Below are 21,357 nucleotides of genomic sequence, written 5' to 3'. Positions count from 1 at the left end.
TATGTGTGTGTAGCCTCCAAATGACATGGCTTTTCTTATTCGACACATACCAGTATATGTGTGTGCGCGTACACACACACACACACACACACACACACACAATCGAATAGGAAAATATGCGTGGGTTGGAGACTTGCGCGGGCAGGGACTTGCTTTCAAAGTTTTGCTCATTAGTCATAACTACAGGAGAGCGCAACCAGCCAGGAGGAGCATCGCGTATTTATTGCGCATATGCAATAATGCAAATCACAGGCTCGTTAGCATCCATGCTTTTAGCGGGCGGGGAGCTCGTTGCACAAATGCTTCAGGTTACAAAAGGGAGGCGCATCCGCACAGCCCCACCCTTCAACCGTTCTCGGAGACCAGTTTTTTCCTTAATAAGGCGGTAGGCAACGGGTTCTCGTCCAACGTAAGTTGAACCTCCCTTCGCTAGACCGGCCTTTCCTTTCACCACTCTGGCCTCCTGGCTGTGACACGTGAGGCTGGGTGTCTCCGCGGTCATGAATATGAATTAGAACGGGCGGAGCAAGCCTGGGCCTTGATAGGGAACGTCATGAATATGCAAAGAGTGCGAGGATCGCCGGAGCCTCCGTTGGGCCCCGGATCGCGAAGCTTGGTAAGGAGCAGTTCGCGAACGCCCCCCCCCCCCATGAGAAGGTGGGGAGCCGCGTGGCTCTTCACTCATCCCGCTCGGGGAAATTTCGCCTTGCAGAAAGTGGCGGGGTGCCGGAGGCTCTGAGCGGGAGAGGTAGGGGGGGGGAAGGGGTGGAGGCCGGCGAGGGGATAAGGGGTGCAAGAAAGGGGGAAAGAGCCCGAAGATACAGTGAACGCATGTGGGGGGAAGGGGGGGCGAGAATACCATTTCAAATGTTAAGTGTTGGGGTCTTTAAAACAGGACCGGGAGGGTTAGGAGGGAGGAGAGTCGAGCCACCACGGCGGCGTTCTGTTTTGGAGATCCTAGTACGCAGTTGCTGCAAGGGTTTGTAAAAGGCCTGGTCTGGAGACCTGACCGGCTCAGAGCAAGGATGGCGGACTGGCTGCAGCGGGAAGGCCAGTGAGGTTGGTGCCATATGGTGCGGGGCTGCGCTACTTTGTGTGTCGCCTGGACTCCGGGCGCCTATTTCTTGCCCTGATTTTTCACCGAGATTTGGACCCTTATGGTGCCTCGTTTTCCTGTAGCTGGGTTCTCCCTCTCCTCTTATTGCCTGGAGTACTTTGCAACGCTACCTCTCTCCAACCACTCCCTCTCTTGGCTGAGGTTCCAGGTTACACACACCTCCTTTTAAAACTTACTGAATAGCAATCAAGGCAGACAGGCTGTGTGACCCTAAAATACACCCTCTGACCTGTTCTTGAAACACGTTCTTCCCCAGTCCCTGCCTTTCTTGGGAGAAGAGTGGTTTGAAGCCAGCCAAGGATAATTCTTCAAATGGCCCTTTGGCATCATTATTTCGGCCTTTTGTGTGGGACCTGTTGTTTATAATGCAGTTCCTTCTCTGATAGGAATAATCTATTCTCTTTGTCTTCTTGAGTAGGCAAACTAGAGAATCCTCCACCCCTTCCAGCTTTTAAAACCATCTTCTTATCTGCTTAACAGAATTGCATCCTTTGATCTTTAGGCTGCTTTTTTCACTTTGCTTCCAAAATCTTAGGATAACCTACATCTGCCCTGCTTTTATTTGGATCTCAGAAATCTTTTTGAACTAAAAGAGCCACAAACTGTTCCTTCCCAGGAGGGGGAGAAAAAAAAAACCACAACAAGGGGGGAGTGGCTCAAGAGACTGGCTTCTCCACCAACCAGAAGGAACATCGGATTCTAAGGACAGTTATCTGGAGGCTGGAAGGGTAACACTTTGGTGTTCCTTTCAGCTGAAGGAACAAGAGGCACATATTGCTTTGCAAGGGAGAACTTCTGGAAGCCAAGATCAGCCCAGTTTAAATTAGACATCTGTGCCAACATATTGCTCTTCCTTTCCACTCCCTGTCTCTTGTGTGTGTCTTTTTGGATTGTGAACTAGTGGGCAGGGCCTTTCTCTTTTGGCGAATGTAAATGGCTTTGGAAGAGAGTTTTATGAAAAGTGATATTAAAATAAGCCTGTCTTTTAGCGTAAAATTTATGCTTCGGTTTTTATTAAGCCAGTCTGGTTTCATCGAAAACCTCTATTCTTGCCATTTTAAAAAAAGTCAATCTGCACCTACTTATTATTCTCTACTTTTCTGCAGCTGTCCTTTCCCTAAGGAGGCCCCTCTTGGTTAACCATCCCACAAGAGCTTTTAATCCTTGTTCTTCTAACAATTGCGTGTGCACTGTGGTCGTGCTAAGATACTTTTGCAGTCTTCTCTCACCATGGGCTTCATCCAGGTGTATGGGCTTCAATTCCCGTTAGATTTTTTATTCTGAGTGGAAAAGTCTGAGAGTTGATGTACACACATCTGGAAATTTCCCTAGTTCAGGAAGGCTGCTTTTACCTGTAAACTTTTCACCCATATAATAGAGATCAATGCCCTATCTGCCAATGTTTTATAAATAGGATAATATGTAAAACAAAAATCCATAAATGGCAAGGGATTTACTTGAATGTAAAATACAGTTCAGACTCTATTGCATATTGGGGGGGGGGGGCTGTTGAAAGACATGGTAATAACTTTTATTTCTCTTTTTATTCTTTTTATTTATTGATTGACTTAGAGAATTTATATAGCCACTCATTCACTCTCAGTTTCTCTGGGCAGCTTATAAAAAGTAAAAACCCAATTTACAAACAGTAAAAATATTACACACACACCCCTCCCCATGACAGCAATTAATCAAACTACTTGGTGGATTCCCTCTCACTCTTGGTTCCCCATTGACAAAACCAGATCTTCAGGACCTTGTAAAAGAGTATCAAAGTGGAAGGCAGTCTAATTTCTGTGGAGATGATATTCCAAAGGGAGGGAGCTACCATGAGGAAGACCTTTCTTCTGGGTCCCACCAGATGTACCTCTTTAGAAGAGGGGACCATTGTCATTACTTTCTTTCAATGAAGAAGTAACCTCATTGTCTCATTCCTTTATGAAAAATGTGACCAAAGGAGGAATACTTTCAGATGATGAGCTATACAACTGGTAGCCTGGTTGAGTACCAATTGCACAAGATGAGTTCCCACATAATGAAACACTTTCAGAAGAGAGAGTTGTGAGAAAATATCACTTATTCTCCAAATCTGGAGTACCTATCACTACTGTGGAGGGAACTACAAGCCACTCAGCCCTTTCCCTATAAGGCTTCCCATGTGGCTGCTAACATTCTAGGGAAGAAGAATTCAATTTTAGCTTTGTTTTTGGCAAGAGTTTCTACTTTTATCTATTTTTTCCTTTTGGCATAGAATTGCTGAAATTGGGGAAAATGTTTAGTAAGCTTACCTTTCTATGTCCATCTTGAAGAATGCTTATATAAATAAATGATAAGAGTTCTGATTTTTTTAAAGTACAGTGGAAAAATCTCAGTTGTGGTTTTGGAGGTAAATATACCTGAAATGAATAGGTGCTTGTTAATTTTACCCATTTTTTTTGTCTTTGTTATAGCTTCAAATTCTGGCTAGATTGCATTTAGAACAGAGTGCAGGGACACTCCTTAGAGTGGTACGTAAGAAGTAGAGTTTAAACATTATGAGTCACATTTTCAAGCAAATGGAATGACTAGGTTCGTTCAGTACAAGCTTGTAAGAAATAATCATATATCTATTATAATATAGGAATAAAGCTTCTATTGCAATATATGTAAGAAACATATATTGCAATAGAAGCTTTATTTCTATATTATAATAGATATATCAATTATTGTTGATCAGCATTTTTAAATAGTTTAGAAAAAAATTAGAATGCAATAATTCAGGGAAATTTGTTTAAATTTCTGGGAACAAGTAAACAACAAGACTTGGTGTGTTGGAGAAGGCAACTAGTATAAGAAGCGTATTGAACTGTCTGTGTCAGTGGCCCTCTTAGTTAAGAAGGAAGAAAATTTAGCCTTGTAAATATTGCTGCATTATCACATTTTATCATGCTCATTGCCTCTGCTGATTTAGGACATTGAGAGTTGACATCTAAACTATCTGTAGGCCAAATGTCCCCATCACTGCTCAAGAAAAAATGGTTTGGAACCAGCTGATCACAGGTTATATGGGGATAATCATGATGATAGTCATGGATGCTTAATCCACCAGTAGTCTAGAGAAGGCTTACAAGCTATGTCTTCTCTGGATTTTTCTGTAGGAGATGTTTTATTGAGTATCTTGAAGGTATGAATGTTTTACAACAGGAGTTTATGTAGATATTTAACAGTGCCCTTTGGGGATTTTGTCATTTCAATTTCTTAGTTCAGTTTTGGTACTTGCTGCCTTCTTACTATACCTTTTGTTGTCTCTGTGTCTCAGGTTTCTTCATTCCATATTTTCTCTGCTCTTTGCTTGTTCCCCAGGATTTCCTCAACCAGATCCTTATTATAATCCCAATGGGAGGGGGGAAGGGTTCTTGTGTAATTTAAAGTTGCAGTGTCTCAAGTTGCAGTTGATTCTGATTCAAGTTCTAGGAAACTCTTCTTTCTCTGACGGATTTAGATGCATCAGTTGAAATTTGTGCTTAGCTATTACTTAATTTATCTGCCTTGGCTAAATCACTGTCGCTTTCTTTTAGTTTCCTAAACAGAGGGAACTAATTTTGTCTTACATCACCAAATTCTAAGGAAGTATAATGAACATTTCTATAGAGAATGCAATAATTACTCTGCTTTAGAAACAACTTTTTTTTTCTTTGCACACTGAATCTTCCTATCTTTCTTAGGTCCTTGTAGCTTACTATAATTCTACACATTTATTTTCTGCATATCAACTGTTCGTCACTGTAGCCCCAAGGCTCATTTGGATAATACAATGTATTTCCTTGCCCAAAAACTTTATTTGAAGATGTGTTACAAATACTTTTAAACCCCTCCCCAACATTTTTTCTGTGGGAAAGTATTTACAGGTAGTCTTCAACTTAAGACCACAATTGAACCCCAAATTTCCATTGCTAAGCAATACAGTTGCTAAGTGAGTCATGTCTCATTTTATAATCCTTTTTTGCTATGATTGTTAAGCGAATTGCTAAAGTTGTTGAGTGAATCAAGGGGTCATTAGTAATAGCAATAGCACATAGACTTATATACCGCTTTAGAGTGTTTTTACAGCCCTCTCCAAGTGGTTTACAAAGTCAACCTCTTGCCTCCAACAATCTGGGTCCTCATTTTATCCACCTCGGAAGGTTGGAAGGCTGAGTCAACCTTGAGCCTGGTGAGATTTGAACTGCCAAATTGCAGTCAGTCAGCAGAAGTAGCCTGCAGTACTGTACTCTAACCACTGCGCCACCACGGCTCTAAGTAAATCTGGCTTCTCTTATTGACCTTGTTTGTCACATGTTCCCTAAGAAGGTTGCAGATGACAATTCCAGGACCCCAGGATGCTACATACATTGTAAATACATGCTGGTTGCCCAGCACCTAAAGTTTGATCATGTGACTGTAGGGATGCTGCAATTGTCATAACTGTGAGAACTGGTCATAAGTCACTTTTTTCAGTGCTGTTGTAATTTTGAATGCTCATTATGCAAAAGGTTGTACATTGAGGACTACCTGCATAGAAAAGTTGGGGTTAAGGTTAGATTTTAAAGGCTTTCAAGCCAAAATGTAGAAGAGGTATGAAAAAAAGCCTCCTTTCATCCCTCAACTCCCACCTCCACGGTTCTTGCAACATGAAAAACTCTGAGGAAAAGAATTTTGCTGTGATAATTTCTTCCTATTCACAAACTCAATAAATTCTTTTCAGCATGTGATATTCTCAGCCAAACAGAGTTTTTTTTCCTGGTTCTTTGTTTACTCATTGTGCATATTTTCCTAAAGTATGTACTTCCTCTTTGAAAGTTACTTCATACTTATTTTATATGGATAACATTCTTTTCTGTGCAGGGAGAAAATAAATAATCTAATAACATGAATACATTTCTCTCTTTCTCCAAATACATCACTTTTCAGAGACAAGTAACATTTATGTTGATTAACCTTATGTGTGTGCTGGCTGGCCTGCTTGATAAAATGCCGCTACATTAGCTTACATTTTGCACACTGAAATGTTTGCCAATTTTATCCTGGTTGATGAATGTTTTCTGCAACCTGATTCTGTAGATAGGTTGGGACTGCAACCCAGAAATTCCAACCATCATAACTATTGTTTGTCTTTATAGATCAAAACAGATTGAATAGTATGTAAAGGATGGTACTTCAATATCTAAGTCTTTGCATAATTGGAATTAATATTAAGAGAGAAAAGGCTAGAAAGCAGCAGTATAGATAAGTTCTCGTCTAGCTACTTCCTTGTTTAATGAATGTATGTAGTTACAGTGGTGATAAAAAAGTAACTTCATAACCAGTCCTCGCATATACAATCTTTGCATGTTTTGTAAGGCCAAGGAAAGCTGAAATAAGAACATAAGTACTGTGAGGTTTCACGTAGCAACTGCTTCGTTTAATGATCGAGTTTCTGGTCCCAATTCTGGTTGCTAAACAAGGACTACCTGTATGTGGGCAATACAAAGATTCATCTTCAGTTCATGTTATCCGCAGAAGAGGTTGGCTTGTAGATACTAAGGGATAAGGTGAGGGGCTAAGCAGCAAGCAGGGTGTTGTTAGTCTGTTCTTCTGTCTACTTCATTCAAGCATGGAAGAAGTGGCTTGCTGGTCCCCAAGAGGCAGACTGAGAATGGGGGCATCTGTACGGTCTTTCAAGGATACCTTGTTCTCCCGTTGTCCACTGTGACAGTTCCCCCCCCCCCATCTGACTAAAGGGGAGCTCTTCATGAGCCCTTCTGTGGCCTCATTCTGGGTCCACTTCTGTTTCGAATACAGCCAATTGGAACAGTTTCTGCTACACACACTCTTCGTAATGCTGTTTCCCTTCTTAGAGAGAGTTTGGCCCATTGTTGAAATCTAGTGGGAGGTCGTTGCTGTAGTGATGGGAGCAGGCCCCAGCTTTACCTCATTGAATTCCAGTGGCTCTGCCAAGTGATTGAGAAATCAGGAAAGGGGCAGCACTCCAGATGTTTACTCCTTGCCCTGCACAGTCTGGTTGGGAATATGTACAGCTGGGATGGCGCTGAGCTGAATTTCTCCCATTAGTGGGGTGGGGGTGGGGAGCTGAAAGGAACTTGGAAGGAGGAGAATGGCTCAGATTAGAAAAGCAGCCAAATGGGAGTGCTGTGGCGAAATGACAAGAACTGACAGCAGAAAGAAAGAAAGATCAGCAGAGGGATGGAAGAGGAAAATTCAGCATTAAATGGAGAGAATAGCAAATTGGCAGAGGAGGAGAGGGTGCGACGAAGGTGGTGCAAGTATTGTGCTGAACAGGGCAGTAGCATAGGTTAGGCAACCTAAACCCTGATGCATTTGAGGTTTTCTACTTTCAGTGTGAGTCATGGGCTGGTTGCTTGTGCTCCCTTCATCCTTGTTCCAGCCTGCCCTGGGAGTAGCCTAAGATGATATATTCTCATTCTCTCTCTTTTTCTCCCTCCCTCCCTCTTTCTCTCCCTCTCCCTCCCTCCCTCCCTCTCAGAGAAAGACGAGGAATGGTACCTCTTTTAAAGCTAAAACCTAGCTAAAAATAGTAAGCAAAGTATTGGGGAAATTTCATTTTGATGATTTAATATCTGAGCTGTGCCATCTGATAAGAAGCCTTGGTTATCTCTTGAGAGGATTTTGCAAATTGCCTAACCTTTTTGTGCCTGTGTGTATGTCCTAGGGGCTGGCCTTTATGCTGACTTCGGAGTCGCTGCCTGATGTGATGGATTCTAAGCCTCAACCGCTGTGTTCTTCATTTTCCATTACCGCTGCCAATGGCCGTAAAGACTCTAAACCACCGTCAAGCAGCTCTGATATAGGTATATCCAAAGGAAAGCAAAAATAGGTTCCTTACCACATGGCAACTGGCCAGGTTTTCTATTGATAATAAGGGAGTGGTTCTCCTAAGAATTAAGTGCTGAATGTGATATGAATAGCTCTTTCTGTGCTATTGCAAATTGCACATATGTGAAGATATTTTCTGATGTATTCTTATGCATAATTCTCCTTTCCACCTCTGAAATATTAAACCCTAAATTAAAGGGACATTTTAATTCCATGTTGTAGGTTCAGGAGGATTTTTGTTGTTGTTACTTCTTTCAGGACACAAACTAGGATTCTTAACAGTTCACTCCTCCTATAGTCTAAACTAAATCTGAGTAAATTAATTAATTATCCATATTAAAATGGATAAAAATGTATTTTTCTTTGGGTAAGATGTGTTGTTATCCAATCACAATAAAAACATTTAAATTGGTTTAAAATGTTTTGCCTACATTAGGTAAACAGCACTTTCAGATAAATGGTTTTGGATAATGAAGGGAAAAAAGGGAATTGCTGGTCTAAAATGATAGAAACCGTCATGAGCTTTAACCATGTGAATTTGGTGGTCCTATCAAGGATTGATCTTACTTTTTAGCCTGAGACTCTTTCACCTTAAAATGCAGTCCATAGGGTCTTTCACGGGCTATGCTGTATTTTTCTTTGTTACCTGGGATTTGCAAGCTTGGTAAGCTGTTCAGTATGACCTGGATCCCCGGTTACATACAGTCTTCATGGAAAATGTTAAAAAAATTATGCCCATTTTATTCCCCTCTTCCCATTACTATCACTCCATTCTCAGCTCAACATTGCATACAGCTTTTTATTAGAGAAAAACAATGACATTTGAAATACATGCATGTTATTGCACTTGTTTAATCATAGATTCTTGTAATCTCTGAACAAGCTTCCACGGCTAAAAGGATGAGACGACTTAAATCTTTTCAGAAGGAAGCTACTCTAGGCTTGCCAGGAAGACAGTGGACCATTAAACCTTTCCTCAGCCTAGAACCGTCACGGCAAACCCATGACACGCATACCCAAAGTGGCACATGGAGCCATGTTGCATGACATGTGCAGCATCGCCCATTCCGCTTCCGGGTTTGTGGTGCACATGCACACACGACGATCAGCTGACCTTTGTGCATGTGGCAGTGCCGGAAACTGGAACAGCTGATCTTCTGTTTTCCTGCGTGAGCATGTGCGCCAGCCAGCTAATCATCGCACGTGCATGCATGCCAGTAACTGGAAGACTAGCTGGCCAGTGTACATGCGTGCACCTGAAACCGTAAGTTTACTTTTGGGCATGTGCATGCACCCTGGGCAGCTCCTCTAACCCAGATGAGCGCGCATGTGCATGCTCCATTTTCGGCACTCAGTGCTGAAAAGGTTCGCTATCTCTGGTCTAGAGCATAGATTCAATAATATTCCCTGAAAATTGGGAAATTAAGCATAAAGGCTTTAGTAACAGTAATTTACGTTATGAATTCTTGTATTGGAGCATTATAATTTAATGGCCACATGTTAACCATTTCTTATTAAATCCTTCTCTCAGGGGATGCCCGTCCAAAGCCACCTGTGAAACCTAAGCCTTGTGTTCTTCCTAAGCCAGCTGTGCTAGTGAAGCCTATTCCTGGACTGCGCCAGACGCTTTCTGAGGTGCCTTCTGCAGAAAAGATCAATTTGTTGGCTGGGCCTAAGCCATATAGCAGTGGAGCTGGCAGTGCTGTAAAGCGCCTTTCCTTTAACTTGAAGTGCTCTCCAAGAGAAGTTACCAATGGGAAAGAGGTTCCATCTCCTTTCTCCATTGGAGGCAAGTCATCTGAAGATAAAGAAGAGGCTGAGCCCGCCAAAAAATCCAGTGCTATTGAAAGAGCTTCTGAGGAGGAATGTAGAGAATCGTCTAGTGTAGCCAAATGCACACTCCCCTTCAAAGTGAAACCGGTGCCAGTAGCAACTAAGCCAGAACGTTTTCCTGGGACCACAGTGGAGGAAATCTTGGCCAAAATGGAAAAACCCAGTTCACCCAGCTCTGACTTGCCTCGGCTAGTACGCTCTTTCTTCAGCCAAGATGGTAGTTCAACTATTCACCTAGGGCCTAAGGGTTATGTTGCCTTTCAGAGAAGTTCCAGTGGAGAAGGAGTAGGAACTGATCCAGAAGGGTCTGCTTACCGAGTCTCCTGTGAAATTAAGGAGAGGAGTTTATCAAGGATCAAGGAATTAAAGGAAGAAAACAGGAGCGTAAATGAGCAGCATGTGTCTGAATCTCAACAGCCAGAGGCAGAGGTCGAAACAAATGAGATTTTCCTTCCTACAGACAGGTAAGGATCATATAATCACAGTGGACCATTCGAAGTAACCTTGAAAGTTCAGCTTTGCTGGGTGAGTCATCAAGTGCATTCTGAGAACAGAGATTGATTATAGATTAGTAGGTGTTCTAGTGCTAATGTTCCAAAAAAAATGAAATTAATGCACCAAATGTATCCGACAGTTTCTTTTTTTGTACTTTTACATTTGGCATTAGCGGGGGCAAATGCTTTCTTTAATCTAAGAATAAAAGAATAGGTTGCTACATTTTTAAGATTCCAGCCCTCTTACACACACACACACACACACACACACACACACACGGATCAGTCTCAGTCAATTTGATGTGACTTTTCTCTGACTAATCATGTCTGGAATTGAGCATATTTCTCATAGCTCCATTTTTGCCAAATCGCAGATATAAAGAATATAGGGTTGCCAAATCGCACATATAAGGAATATAGGGTATTAGGTCTCCGATCTAAGTGATTTGTTGATAAGGTAGAGGAGATGACAACTGGTGAAATGGAAGATGCTTGGAATATTCAGCAAGACTTAAAATTTCCATAATTTTTGCTTTTAACACTATAATCAATTCATTTAGATCAGTCATGGAGCTTCCTCATTCTTATGTAGATTGCACGTGTGTTTGGCATCATGCCTTTAATTTTTGCATTTAACAGTATAATCCATTTATTTAGATTAAGCCACAAATAGCTTTTCCATTGTTAAGTAGATTATACCTGTGATAGGCACAATGCCCTTAAAATAGGGATAGTCCCATTTTTATGGGCTTTGAGAACTAGCCTTTGGACATCTTGTGCCTGGAGCAGCAAGAAAATGTAAATGAAGTGGCTGTTTCCCACTAGTACTAGAAATGGAAAAAAAATGTGATACTCATGATAGTTTAAATTGGAGGAACTTTAAGTCACTCCACTATATCTATGAAGATGGTGAGGAAGAAGGATGATTCTTCTCAGTTTTTGGAAGCTTGTGTAACAACTTAGGAGTGTCATCTTCACATGCCCATTTCTTTAGTATAACGGCTATGGTAGAAACTCACAATCCAAAGAGTTTAAGGTAAGCAGTGGTCCTCTGAAAGACCTTTGAGGGTTCCAGATTGGCTATATATGCTTTAGATTCAGGATCCTTATTTCTGGTTTTTGTGGTTGTTGATTTACTTGGCATTCATCCTGCCTTTGTACTAATAGAATCATAGAAGGTGATTCTGTTCTGTAATGATAATACATCTTTCTGTTAGCAGCTCCAGCCAGCCCAGCACGGGCTGTGAAGGAGACCAGCTTGAATCCAGCAGTCCACTGTCTTCTCCTGGTGTGAGTTATCTGCAACTCGGCAATTCTTCCATTGGTCTCTGTCCTTCCAGGCTCTCTTCTGTCTCAGGGGTATCTGCCACCTCTCTCCTTCCAGGCTCCCTCCCTGTAGGGTGCGTGTCTCCTTTCTCTACTAATGCTTCTCTTCAAGAAGAAGTAACACTAGCAGGGAAATTTTCATGCATCAATATTGGTTATCTTAGCCCAAACTTGTTGCTCTTTGGGGCATAGGTTATGGCATTGTAAACAAAGAAACAAACCTGCCGATGTGTCCAGGTGCTTGATGTTTCAAAGTGAAATATTCAGCTCTGCTAGCTGTGTTAGATGTTATCACCTGTAATTTATATTTTCCCATCCTGAATGGCCTTCCCCGGAGTGCAAAAATCTTAGCTATGCTGGTTAGTAGATTATGAGAATCTAGATAGTTGTTTTTTTTAAACTAACCACTTCATGTCCAAGCAAAGAAGAATAGAGCAGTGTTTCTTCAGATCTTAAAAAAAAAAAGCCCAAGCTAACTACACAGAGAACCAAAGCTAATACAACTTTATGGGGCCATGGCCAGAGGGAAGGGAGCAGTTGTGACTCAGAGTATGTAGTTCAACAACCTGCCAGGTATGTATGAAACAGTTCCCACTGCTCGGCCTGTAGCCAAATTCACTAGTAGAGAAGGCACAGCAGCCTCTTGCTGGTTGCTCTGAATTGGTAATGAAGGTAATGATTAACTCCATTTGCTTTACTTCAGGAAAGAGAGCCATAAGCTCATTGGGTGTGTTTTATTTAGCTCTGCTTTGTGTTGCTCTCTCTCTCTCTCTGTCTCTCTCTTTATAAATCTAATCAAAGAGAAGGCAAAGGCTGAGGTGGGTGGGGCATGCATTTTTGTTTGTTACTGCACAATGTTGACTGATTTTTTCAGCTTCTTTTTTCCCTTTCGTGCTCCACTCTTTGCATTTCATTATCTTCTGGCTTTAACAATATAGGGGTGATACTTTGGAGAGAGGCTTTCAAGGTAGTTTTTGATGTGTAAAAGCAGGAAGATGCTGCACATTTAGTGATTCAAGGAAAAGGGATATAACTGAGCCAGATAGTATTGCAGTATATTCTAAATAATAAGAAAGAAAGTAATTTAATTTGTTCTTCCTGTGTGTCTCTTTCCCCCAGACCAAGTTCTCTTCCAGAGTCACACCCGGATCTCCTGATGCCCCTTCTGAAACAACCCAACCCCCTGGTGCTCCGTACCTTCCAACAGATGTCCCACGTAGTGAAGCTTTGCTTCCACCAGGTTCCCCTGACGGAACTGCTAAATCCTCCAGAAGTCCTCTGGTAGACTCTGTCAGTCACATTCAGTTTGCAGATCCCCCTGTAACAATTGCAGATCCCTGGCCTCCAGGATCCCCTATTAAGACTTCTCTAGGACAGTCCTTGCTTTCAGACGTGGCAGATGTTTCTGCAAGATACCCTGAAGTCCCTCTTCTCCCTGAGCATACTGCCAGTTTGAGCCATCCGCCCATTGAATATAATCTGCAGTCTCACCAATGTCTTACAGGAGTCTCAGAATCCCCTGGCTCCCCTAGCATTCTTTCAAAGTGCCATGTTTGTTCCGATCAGCCTCCAGGGTCCCCTTCATGCATACCAGACACCCTACTCAACAGGGGAAAAGATTATCTCAAAAATCAAATTCGTCCTCTTGAGGAGAAGGCTCCCCTGCTAAATCAGCGTCGTGCTTCAGAGGGAGTGGTGCAACCACAGGGTAAAAAAATGGTCAGGGAAGAACTAGGAGGTTCTTTAGCTGCACTGCCAAGAGAGAAGGACCCACCTGTAGAGCATAATTTAGGGGGAGAGTCTAGTTGGAGTCTGTCACAGTCATTTGAATGGTCATTCTCTAATCAGGGACTGGAGTTGTGTGGGAAGAGACTAGTATCTCCTCCCAACTCTCCCATTCAGGAACACGATGATGACAACCTTTCGGAAGCAGAATTGGATGGAGAGATCCCTCCCATTCAAGGATCATATCAAGAGGCAGGTTCAGAGAGACAAATCGGGAAAGAGGAGGAGACTGAGGCTAGTGAGCACAGTGCCAGTAAGGAATCTGAAAGTAACTGGAAGAAGATTGAGGGGCAGCTAGAAGTCCAATCTACTCTTGAGTTGTCAGCACCTGGTGGTCCTTCTGTTCAGAGAAAGATTGGTGGCCCTAATCTAAAGGGCCCAGTGGTGGCTGAAGAGGTTACTTTTCAAGAGGATCATGATTTCCTCCAATTTTCCCCAAACTTTGAGGAAGAGGCTCTACGAGCAATGGAGCCATTACCAAGTGTAGAGGAAACTGCTCCTCCTGCAGAGCCTTGCATCTTGTTCTCAGAAAGTGCCCAGGTGCAGACAGCCGATACCTGTCAGGAAGAATGTGATGCCCTGGGAATGGCACAGGAAGCCAAGATGGGGAACTCTGACCTACTGGGTGGAGTTGAACCTGGTCCTAGTTCACATTGGCTAGATGAGCTTCTGGCATCTCCTCCACCTAGCACTGATGATGCAAAGAAAAGAAGTACATCCAAGGTAGAAGACCCCACAGGACCACAGGTAAAAACATTGTACTCGGTAATAATTTTATGGAAGGCAGTCTTCTATTTAAAAAGAATTGTGACTAAAAGATCTTACTGGCATCAAACTCCTCAGCGCGTAAGGACGTGGCATAGAAAGTGTTTAATGGACACAAGCATGTTTAGATGAGTAAACATTCCTGCCCAGTTAGATGACTGAGCCAGGGCTTGTCTTTAAGAACAGTAGGCTGCCTTTTTTGAGTTAGCTACAAAGTAGTTAAACTGGTTGGGTGGCTGCAGAATGTACAAGAGCAGAGGCTGAGTCAAAAGGTGCTGCCATATGAGATAATCCTCTAGTCATCTGGGAGAAGTTAATTTTCCTCTTCCCAGATCCAGTTCTCTTTGTGCATTGAAGATACGCTTGATTTCTTGAACTTCTTCGTTATTAAGAAGTTATAATTTGGATCCATTACAGTCTTGTCCAAAAGTGAACGTAGTTGTTTTTAGTTAAGAAGGACTTAAGTTATATACATTTTATTCCATTGATGTAGTCCTGAAAGCTTAAAAAAATCAAGTGGGCTGATAGGTTTAGGATGATTAATTTCCATTGGAAATTAATTTTGAAATTTGACTGGAAATTCATGATATTAGCTGCTCCAATCTCTCTTCACAACTGCAACAAACTCACTACTCTGTTCCAATTGGGCCATATAAACTTCTCTATACTTTCCCCATCTTTCTTGCCAAAATATCTTAATTATTCCTTAAAAATGATTGCTTATTTTTATTGGCATATTTCATCTTTACAGCTTGTGCTGCTTTTCTACCTCAGAACATGTGAATTATTTGTGTCTTTGGTATTTGTAATCTACTGCAATTATGTATGATTGGATGTATCTTTAAAACCTATTGATACATGTGTAACTATAAATTGGATCGTAATACATGAATTACAGGTAGAGATAGTAGTGTCTTACTGGGGGAAGTGGCTTCCATTAACAAACAGCTCGTGTAGCTTGGGAATGTAGAAAGCTACTGTGAAAAGTCAGATCCCTTCTGTCCATCTAGTTCAGTATTGTCTCATCAAGTACTTTAGACTTTTCACAACTGGGGCTAATTTTTATTTTTAATCTTAATTAATTAATCTTGACTTTTGGATCAAATGTTGAAGGTTTCACCAAACATTTATATGATAGACTGTCCTAGTTGTTGATCCTGACTCATCAGTTGAAAGGTGGTGGTCCATACACAAGGTGGGGAATTTGTAGTTCTCACTATACTGAACTGTAACTTCTAACAGCTCCAGTAACATTGCCTATTATGAAATTGCTGCAAATTATAGTTCAGCAATTTTTGGAGACCCATGCATTTTTACCTCTTAGTATCTAAATGATTTAAAAATTGCTGTCAAATGCCTTTCCCAGCTCCAAGTAGTTCTCAACTGGTCGTTTAGTGACCATTCACAGTTTACAACAGCACTGAACAAAGTGATTTGACCAGTTTTCACACGACCGTTGCAGCATCCCAATGGTCACATCAATATTCAGACGCTTGGCAACTGGTTCTTATTTATGATGGTTGCAGTGTTGTGGGATCATGTGATCCCCTTTTGAGACCTGACAAGATTGCTAGATTATTTTTCTTTGCTTTATATAATTTGCACATTTTGTGATTGACATCCCTCTAATTTATTATCCCAATCCTTTGCACGTAAGAATCTCATACAATTTTCCCCTTTGCCTTGTTTTTTTCCTTTTCTTCTTATTTTTTAGGATCTTCTGGGATGGTCACGGAAGGACCTTCATAGCGAGTTTGGCATCGTAGGTGCTGATCATTCTGATACCTTTCGCTTGGATTGGACTGCCGATGTGTCCAAAGTTAAATGGCTGGGAGAAACAGAACAGGATCGTGAGTTTGGCACTGGCTCACAGGACTGGCCAAACTCATACACTGTTGGTAATCCCAAAAGTCAGGATATGGAATTTGGTACCGGCCAGCAAGAATGGGCTAGAGGATCGCCGTTACTGGGCAGTTCCAGTCCAGTGCAAGAAGAGTGGCTTGCTTCTTATGGTAGCCATGGTGCTGATCATCCAACTGAGGAATCCAATTGGAGCAGCACATACAACATCAGTACTGCTGAGGATCAGCACGCAGAACCCTATGTGAGGAAGCCTGGCTGGCCTAGTCTCTGCCAAGCTGGCAGTGATCAACAGAGCAGTGAGTTTGTTGCAGTTGAGAAAACAGATTGGAGCAGCCAATATCAAGATGCTGCTGCTGAAACAACTGACTGGTCCAAATATCATATGGAAAATGTCAGTTGTCCAGAATCAGATGTCAGCCCCGAATTGGCAAAGGTGCCTAGTGAGTACACTATTGAGAGTCAACTAGAAACAAAGTTCAGTGTTAAACATTCAGATGACAGCACCCCAGTTTCTGTGTTCAGTGCCAGCCATTTAGGCTGGCCTAGTGAATCTGGTTCTGGCAGCGGTACTAGTCAATTACAAAGAGAGTTCACTGCCCATCAGGTGGAACTATCTAGTGAACCTCAGAACTGTCCAGAAGTTCAGCTTAGTTTTCAGCAGGACTCGGGACTAGATACATCTGGCTTTGATGATGACAGTTATCCAGAGTCTAAACTGAATGTCAAACAGTCTGACTCGCCTAGTAAGTGTGATACAGAGATTGCCCAAAGCCAAGATGATGAGTTTATTGCTGGTAAATCTGATGGAGCCGAAGAATACGATGGTGAAATAGGTTGTAGAATTGAAATAGATGGTGGCATCAAAAGCAATAACTCTCAAATGGAGGTGGATAATCAAGAATTTTATGCCCTAAGACCAATCTGGTCTGATGAATACTGCTTGGGTAAATTTGAACCACGAGAGGATACTACTGGTAGAGGAGATTGGATCAAAGACTCTGAATTTTCAGAAAGTGAACATAATGATACTACAGGACGGGATCTAATAGCTGGATTTGGCTCATTAGATTTGTCTGATCAAAAATTCACAGTCAATTTAGAGGAATCAACAGACAACCTAATGCATCAGGCTGGGAATTTAACAAATTTGGCCATGGACGAATCCCGAGGAATCGCAGAAGGTGAATCTGAATGGACTCTACATCTTAACACTGAAGAATTGACTATCTCTGGTGACTTAAATGTTGAGAGCTTAAAAGCTGATAAAAAACCTGCAGAGAAGCATCTTCCTTTTGGCATGGACACTTCATCTGCCTCATCAAATACAAGATCAGTGAATGCAGAAGAAGGCAGAGAACCTGATGTTGGACAAGCAGATTTAATTAACAATATGGAAGTATCTGACAGCGCAAAGACAGATGTATCTGATTTGAGACCCAAGGCTTTGGATGGGGCTGAAGTGGCATATAGGGATGAGAGCCGTCATTTGGGGGGTATTGTTTTGGAAGATGATGTGATGCAGCATCAAGGAGCAACACCAGTATGTGGAGAGAGGTAAAAGCTGTTACAATTATTTGATAGTTGAGATGCAAGGAAGGAAGGAATAGACTAACACAAGGAATTAAAAGTAGCAATTAATTTTTGTTCTTGCATTGGTTTATTAATCAACTATGGTGAATGAGCAATTGTTGATATCTTATGTACTTGGGTGTGATTCCTTTCATTACCGCAGTAACCAGTTATTAGTGTACACAGTGCTATATAGTTCTTTGTAATATAGACTTGATGAAATAAGTTGCAACTTCCTCTGAAAGTCAGACAGCATTGGAAGAGCCCAAATCTGCAATGCTCATATTGCAGTTCTGTGGAAATACAATTCAGTTCACAATTAAGATGGTTCTATGTCAATTTTATTCTTGTTTAAAACAGCCTATCCCAACTGGACACAAAGATGTGTGATTTTAATTTCCAGAATTCTCAGTAAGGCTATGATGAATTGAAATTCTAGAAATTGAATGTCACATCTCTGATTAATTCGTAGGCTGAGGAATGCTGTTTTAAGCCAAATGGGAAATAACTTGTACTTTTCACTTGTTGCTAAAGTACAATTGCTAGTATTGGGAACTGATGCTTAAAAACATATATATCCATAAATTGTCCATTAAATAATAAGACAGGGAAGATGTAATAGTGACTGGATAGCCACAAGTGGAAAGCAAATATATATGCTCTTTGTTACTGCTGAGAGAGGCAGGCATAAAGAAATAATGTTATCTAATGAGTATTGAAGCTGTGCTTTCTGGCACTCTATCTAATCTGGCCAAAAGCCCCAATTGTAGACCTTAGTAGTTACAGTTAACACTGCTCTGATTTTTTCCTTGGGAAAATGTAGCAAGATACCAACATTGCTGCAAAATGAATACACAGATGTCAGTTTGACTTGTTCCAAATGATCAAATGTGTAAAGTTAGTCTTTTCCATTTGCTGTTGTATGATTAATAGTTCATCCAGTGTACTGTTTTGTATTGGGTAGATGCCATGTTCTGCAGAAGGGATGGTAGGGGGACTTATCTTTCCTAAATTCCATTCAGCTGTCTATATCTGCAGATTCTAGGGTTTTTTTTTGCACAATATCCGTCAACTCTTTCTCTCTAAGGTAATCTTTCCTGTCTCGTTATTGTATTCTCTGAGGTAAATGCAAGATAATATCCATTATTCTTTTTCCTATAATGTATTCTTGTTTGTTTTTATCTCTCAGCATATTTTACCTACAATAAGACCCACATCTCATCTTGGCCTTGCTGAGATTTTCTACAATGCTTGAATTTTGGTTCTGAAAGCTTGATAGATGATAGTTAAAAAGCAATATTAGTCAGTAATGTCTGGCTAATAGTGTCAAATTTCTTCTGCATTCTACTAGCAAGTGCATAAATTCTCAAAATATATAAAGTATTAGTAACACCATGGACCTTTAGAATCCATTTTCTTAAGTAGATAATGAGATTATTTCTTTTTAATATATATATTTTGACTATCATTGACTTTCCTATTTTCCTGATCATGGATCTTCTTATATGACAGCTTCTCAATTATAACTTTCATTAGCACCCTTCCTCACATTCCAGTTTGATCTACTGCAACTTATACTACTCTGCATGAAATATGACACAGCTTCCAGTTAAAAAAAAGTGTAATGTAATGTTGCAAGACTGATGTCAACAAGCAGTGCATTGCAAGGTCTCCTAGCTAATGTAAATGCTCACTGAACTGTATCCTGACATGACCTTAATATATCTTTCCTGTTGAACCCCTGGCCCTTGATGGAGGTTATGTGTGGCTGAAGATTTAGAGCAGCTGTGTGGAGTAATGTTGCAGCAGGAATTCCCCACCTATCCTGAGGAGGTGGTGTTTATTTTATATTTAGTAGATTGCTATGAGGTAACACATCCAAAGGGAAAAATAATCTGGGTGGTAAAAAATATGGAACAATTTTCTCCCTTGCCAAAGTAGTGGAACAGAACTACCCCATGGAGATTCTCAATTCTGGAACTATGACTATTGCTTTCACTAAAAAAATAACATTTTTGAAAACAAGTTAACGTGACAGGAATGCAGAATTATAGTCTGCTATTCTTACTCTGTCATTCTCTTTTTCTCAGTCTTGCACTGACATTGGGCCCATTTTCAGCTTGCATAATGTATGCACCATTCAGGTTTATACCTCATTTTCTGTGGCTTATAATCAATTTTTCCCTGTATTCTACTGCTAGAGAAATCCATCTCACTGCATGGAACAAGGCATATAGTTTCTTGGCTCATTCTTCGATAATGCCCTTGCTGCTTGACATTATTATGAATGGAACAGCATATGATAAACTGCTTCTACATAATTTTATAAAGAAATCTATAGGTCCTACTTAGCAGTAAAAATGCAGCACATTCTTGATGTCATCAAATTATGTTCTCCATGTATCTATCTCTAGATATTGAAGAGGAAAAGTGCTTCGTTCTAACAAGCCAATAAAGAAATGACAGCATGGTTTTTAACAGGATGTTTTATTAACTAGACAACACTAATAACAGAACAACTCAGGAAGCGCCTGACAGCTATTTATATGAGGAGTTTAATCAATTTTAAATAATTCAAAATTGCCATCATGTAGTTCATGAGGCTTATGATGCTAAAAGATGCTTAAAGATATCCACTTGGTTTCTGTAAAGGGGTCAAGGAGATACAAAACATGACCATCATGGACATATATACATACAGTTTTAAAGTTGAATAACAGCTCTTATTCAGCAGAAGTACTGGCTGAGTTGGTTTGAATAGATAGGGAAGAGGAAGTCTTCTAAATAATGTTCAGGTCATCCTGCTTCTCTTTCCAACTCAAAATCTGGATTTGTAGGATGTTTTCAAATTGTGCAATAACCTTATATTGAGAGGTATATTTTGGCAGCTTAATGTAAACAATTGTCAAGGTTCACTCTGCATTGATTATGTCAGTCCTCCCCTCTTAATCACCCTACGGATTGTAATTCCGAGAAATCATAACTAGTTTTTCCTGTCACATTAATAGGTTGTGTATAGTGTTGCATATACATAATACAATCGTAACAGTTAAAGGAAAGCTGCTCAGGAGGAAATTATTTTCAGAATAAAATAATGGAGTGAGTAAGGGGGAAGAAAAAGATTTAATTCTAATTTGCCCCCCCCAAAAGAGTTTTCCCTATCCCTGAGACTTCGTAGGAGAGTGATGTCCAACTTCATGTAATCAGATTAAAAGCATAATAACCTTTAGAAAGATAATCCTCAACTGCTACTTTACACGTTATGCCAAATTTAGTGTTGCATATGTGAAATAAGATGGGCTTTCAGTTATTAGACCTGTGGTTAGAGGAGTGTTATGGAAAATGCTATATAAAAATGGAATCAATTAGCCATCAGACAATGGATGCATTTATTTTTATTTTTATTTAATTTATTTAAAAGATGGCTGCCCATCTTAAATAACTCTGAGCGGCTGACAAAACATGTGGGTTCCTGCCTCTTATATTGTAAGATTCTTTTCATAAAATGTCTTACAAGCACAAGACACACAAAAAAATATCTTTCATAAGTAGAGAATACAACTTCTGATACAGAATTGTAGTGTTAGTTAAAGGTAAAAGGTAAAGGTTTCCCTGTCAGTCATGTCCAGCTTTGACCCAGCATTGTCAGAAGACAATTTCCGTGGTCCTGTGACTCTAGGCCAAAGGTGCATGGAACGCTGTTACCTTCCCACCAAAATGGTACCTATTTATCTACTCGCATTTGCATGCTTT

At 40.7% G+C, this 21,357-nt stretch overlaps 1 protein-coding gene across 5 annotated transcripts in view; it reads left to right on the top strand.

Annotated features, from left to right (window-relative positions):
* Nucleotides 1–450: 450 nt before the first annotated feature.
* The window catches only part of TNKS1BP1 (tankyrase 1 binding protein 1), a 33,135-nt gene continuing 12,228 nt past the window's right edge, over nt 451–21,357 (top strand). For 2 of the 5 annotated variants that reach the window (XM_032218947.1, XM_032218931.1), the window contains exons 1-6: nt 451–616; nt 7,806–7,944; nt 9,501–10,266; nt 11,514–11,586; nt 12,742–14,154; nt 15,887–17,589. In XM_032218947.1, the coding sequence (XP_032074838.1) occupies nt 554–616; nt 7,806–7,944; nt 9,501–10,266; nt 11,514–11,586; nt 12,742–14,154; nt 15,887–17,589 (4,157 nt within the window). In that variant the 5' untranslated portion in view covers nt 451–553. The remainder of the gene's footprint in view (nt 617–7,805; nt 7,945–9,500; nt 10,267–11,513; nt 11,587–12,741; nt 14,155–15,886; nt 17,590–21,357) is intronic. The other 3 variants (XM_032218940.1, XM_032218961.1, XM_032218955.1) reach the window with 3 other exon arrangements.

This window comes from Thamnophis elegans, chromosome 1 (genome assembly GCF_009769535.1).
Source record: "Thamnophis elegans isolate rThaEle1 chromosome 1, rThaEle1.pri, whole genome shotgun sequence".
Taxonomy (NCBI): domain Eukaryota; kingdom Metazoa; phylum Chordata; class Lepidosauria; order Squamata; family Colubridae; genus Thamnophis; species Thamnophis elegans.
This window is presented reverse-complemented; position numbering and strand designations above follow the sequence as displayed.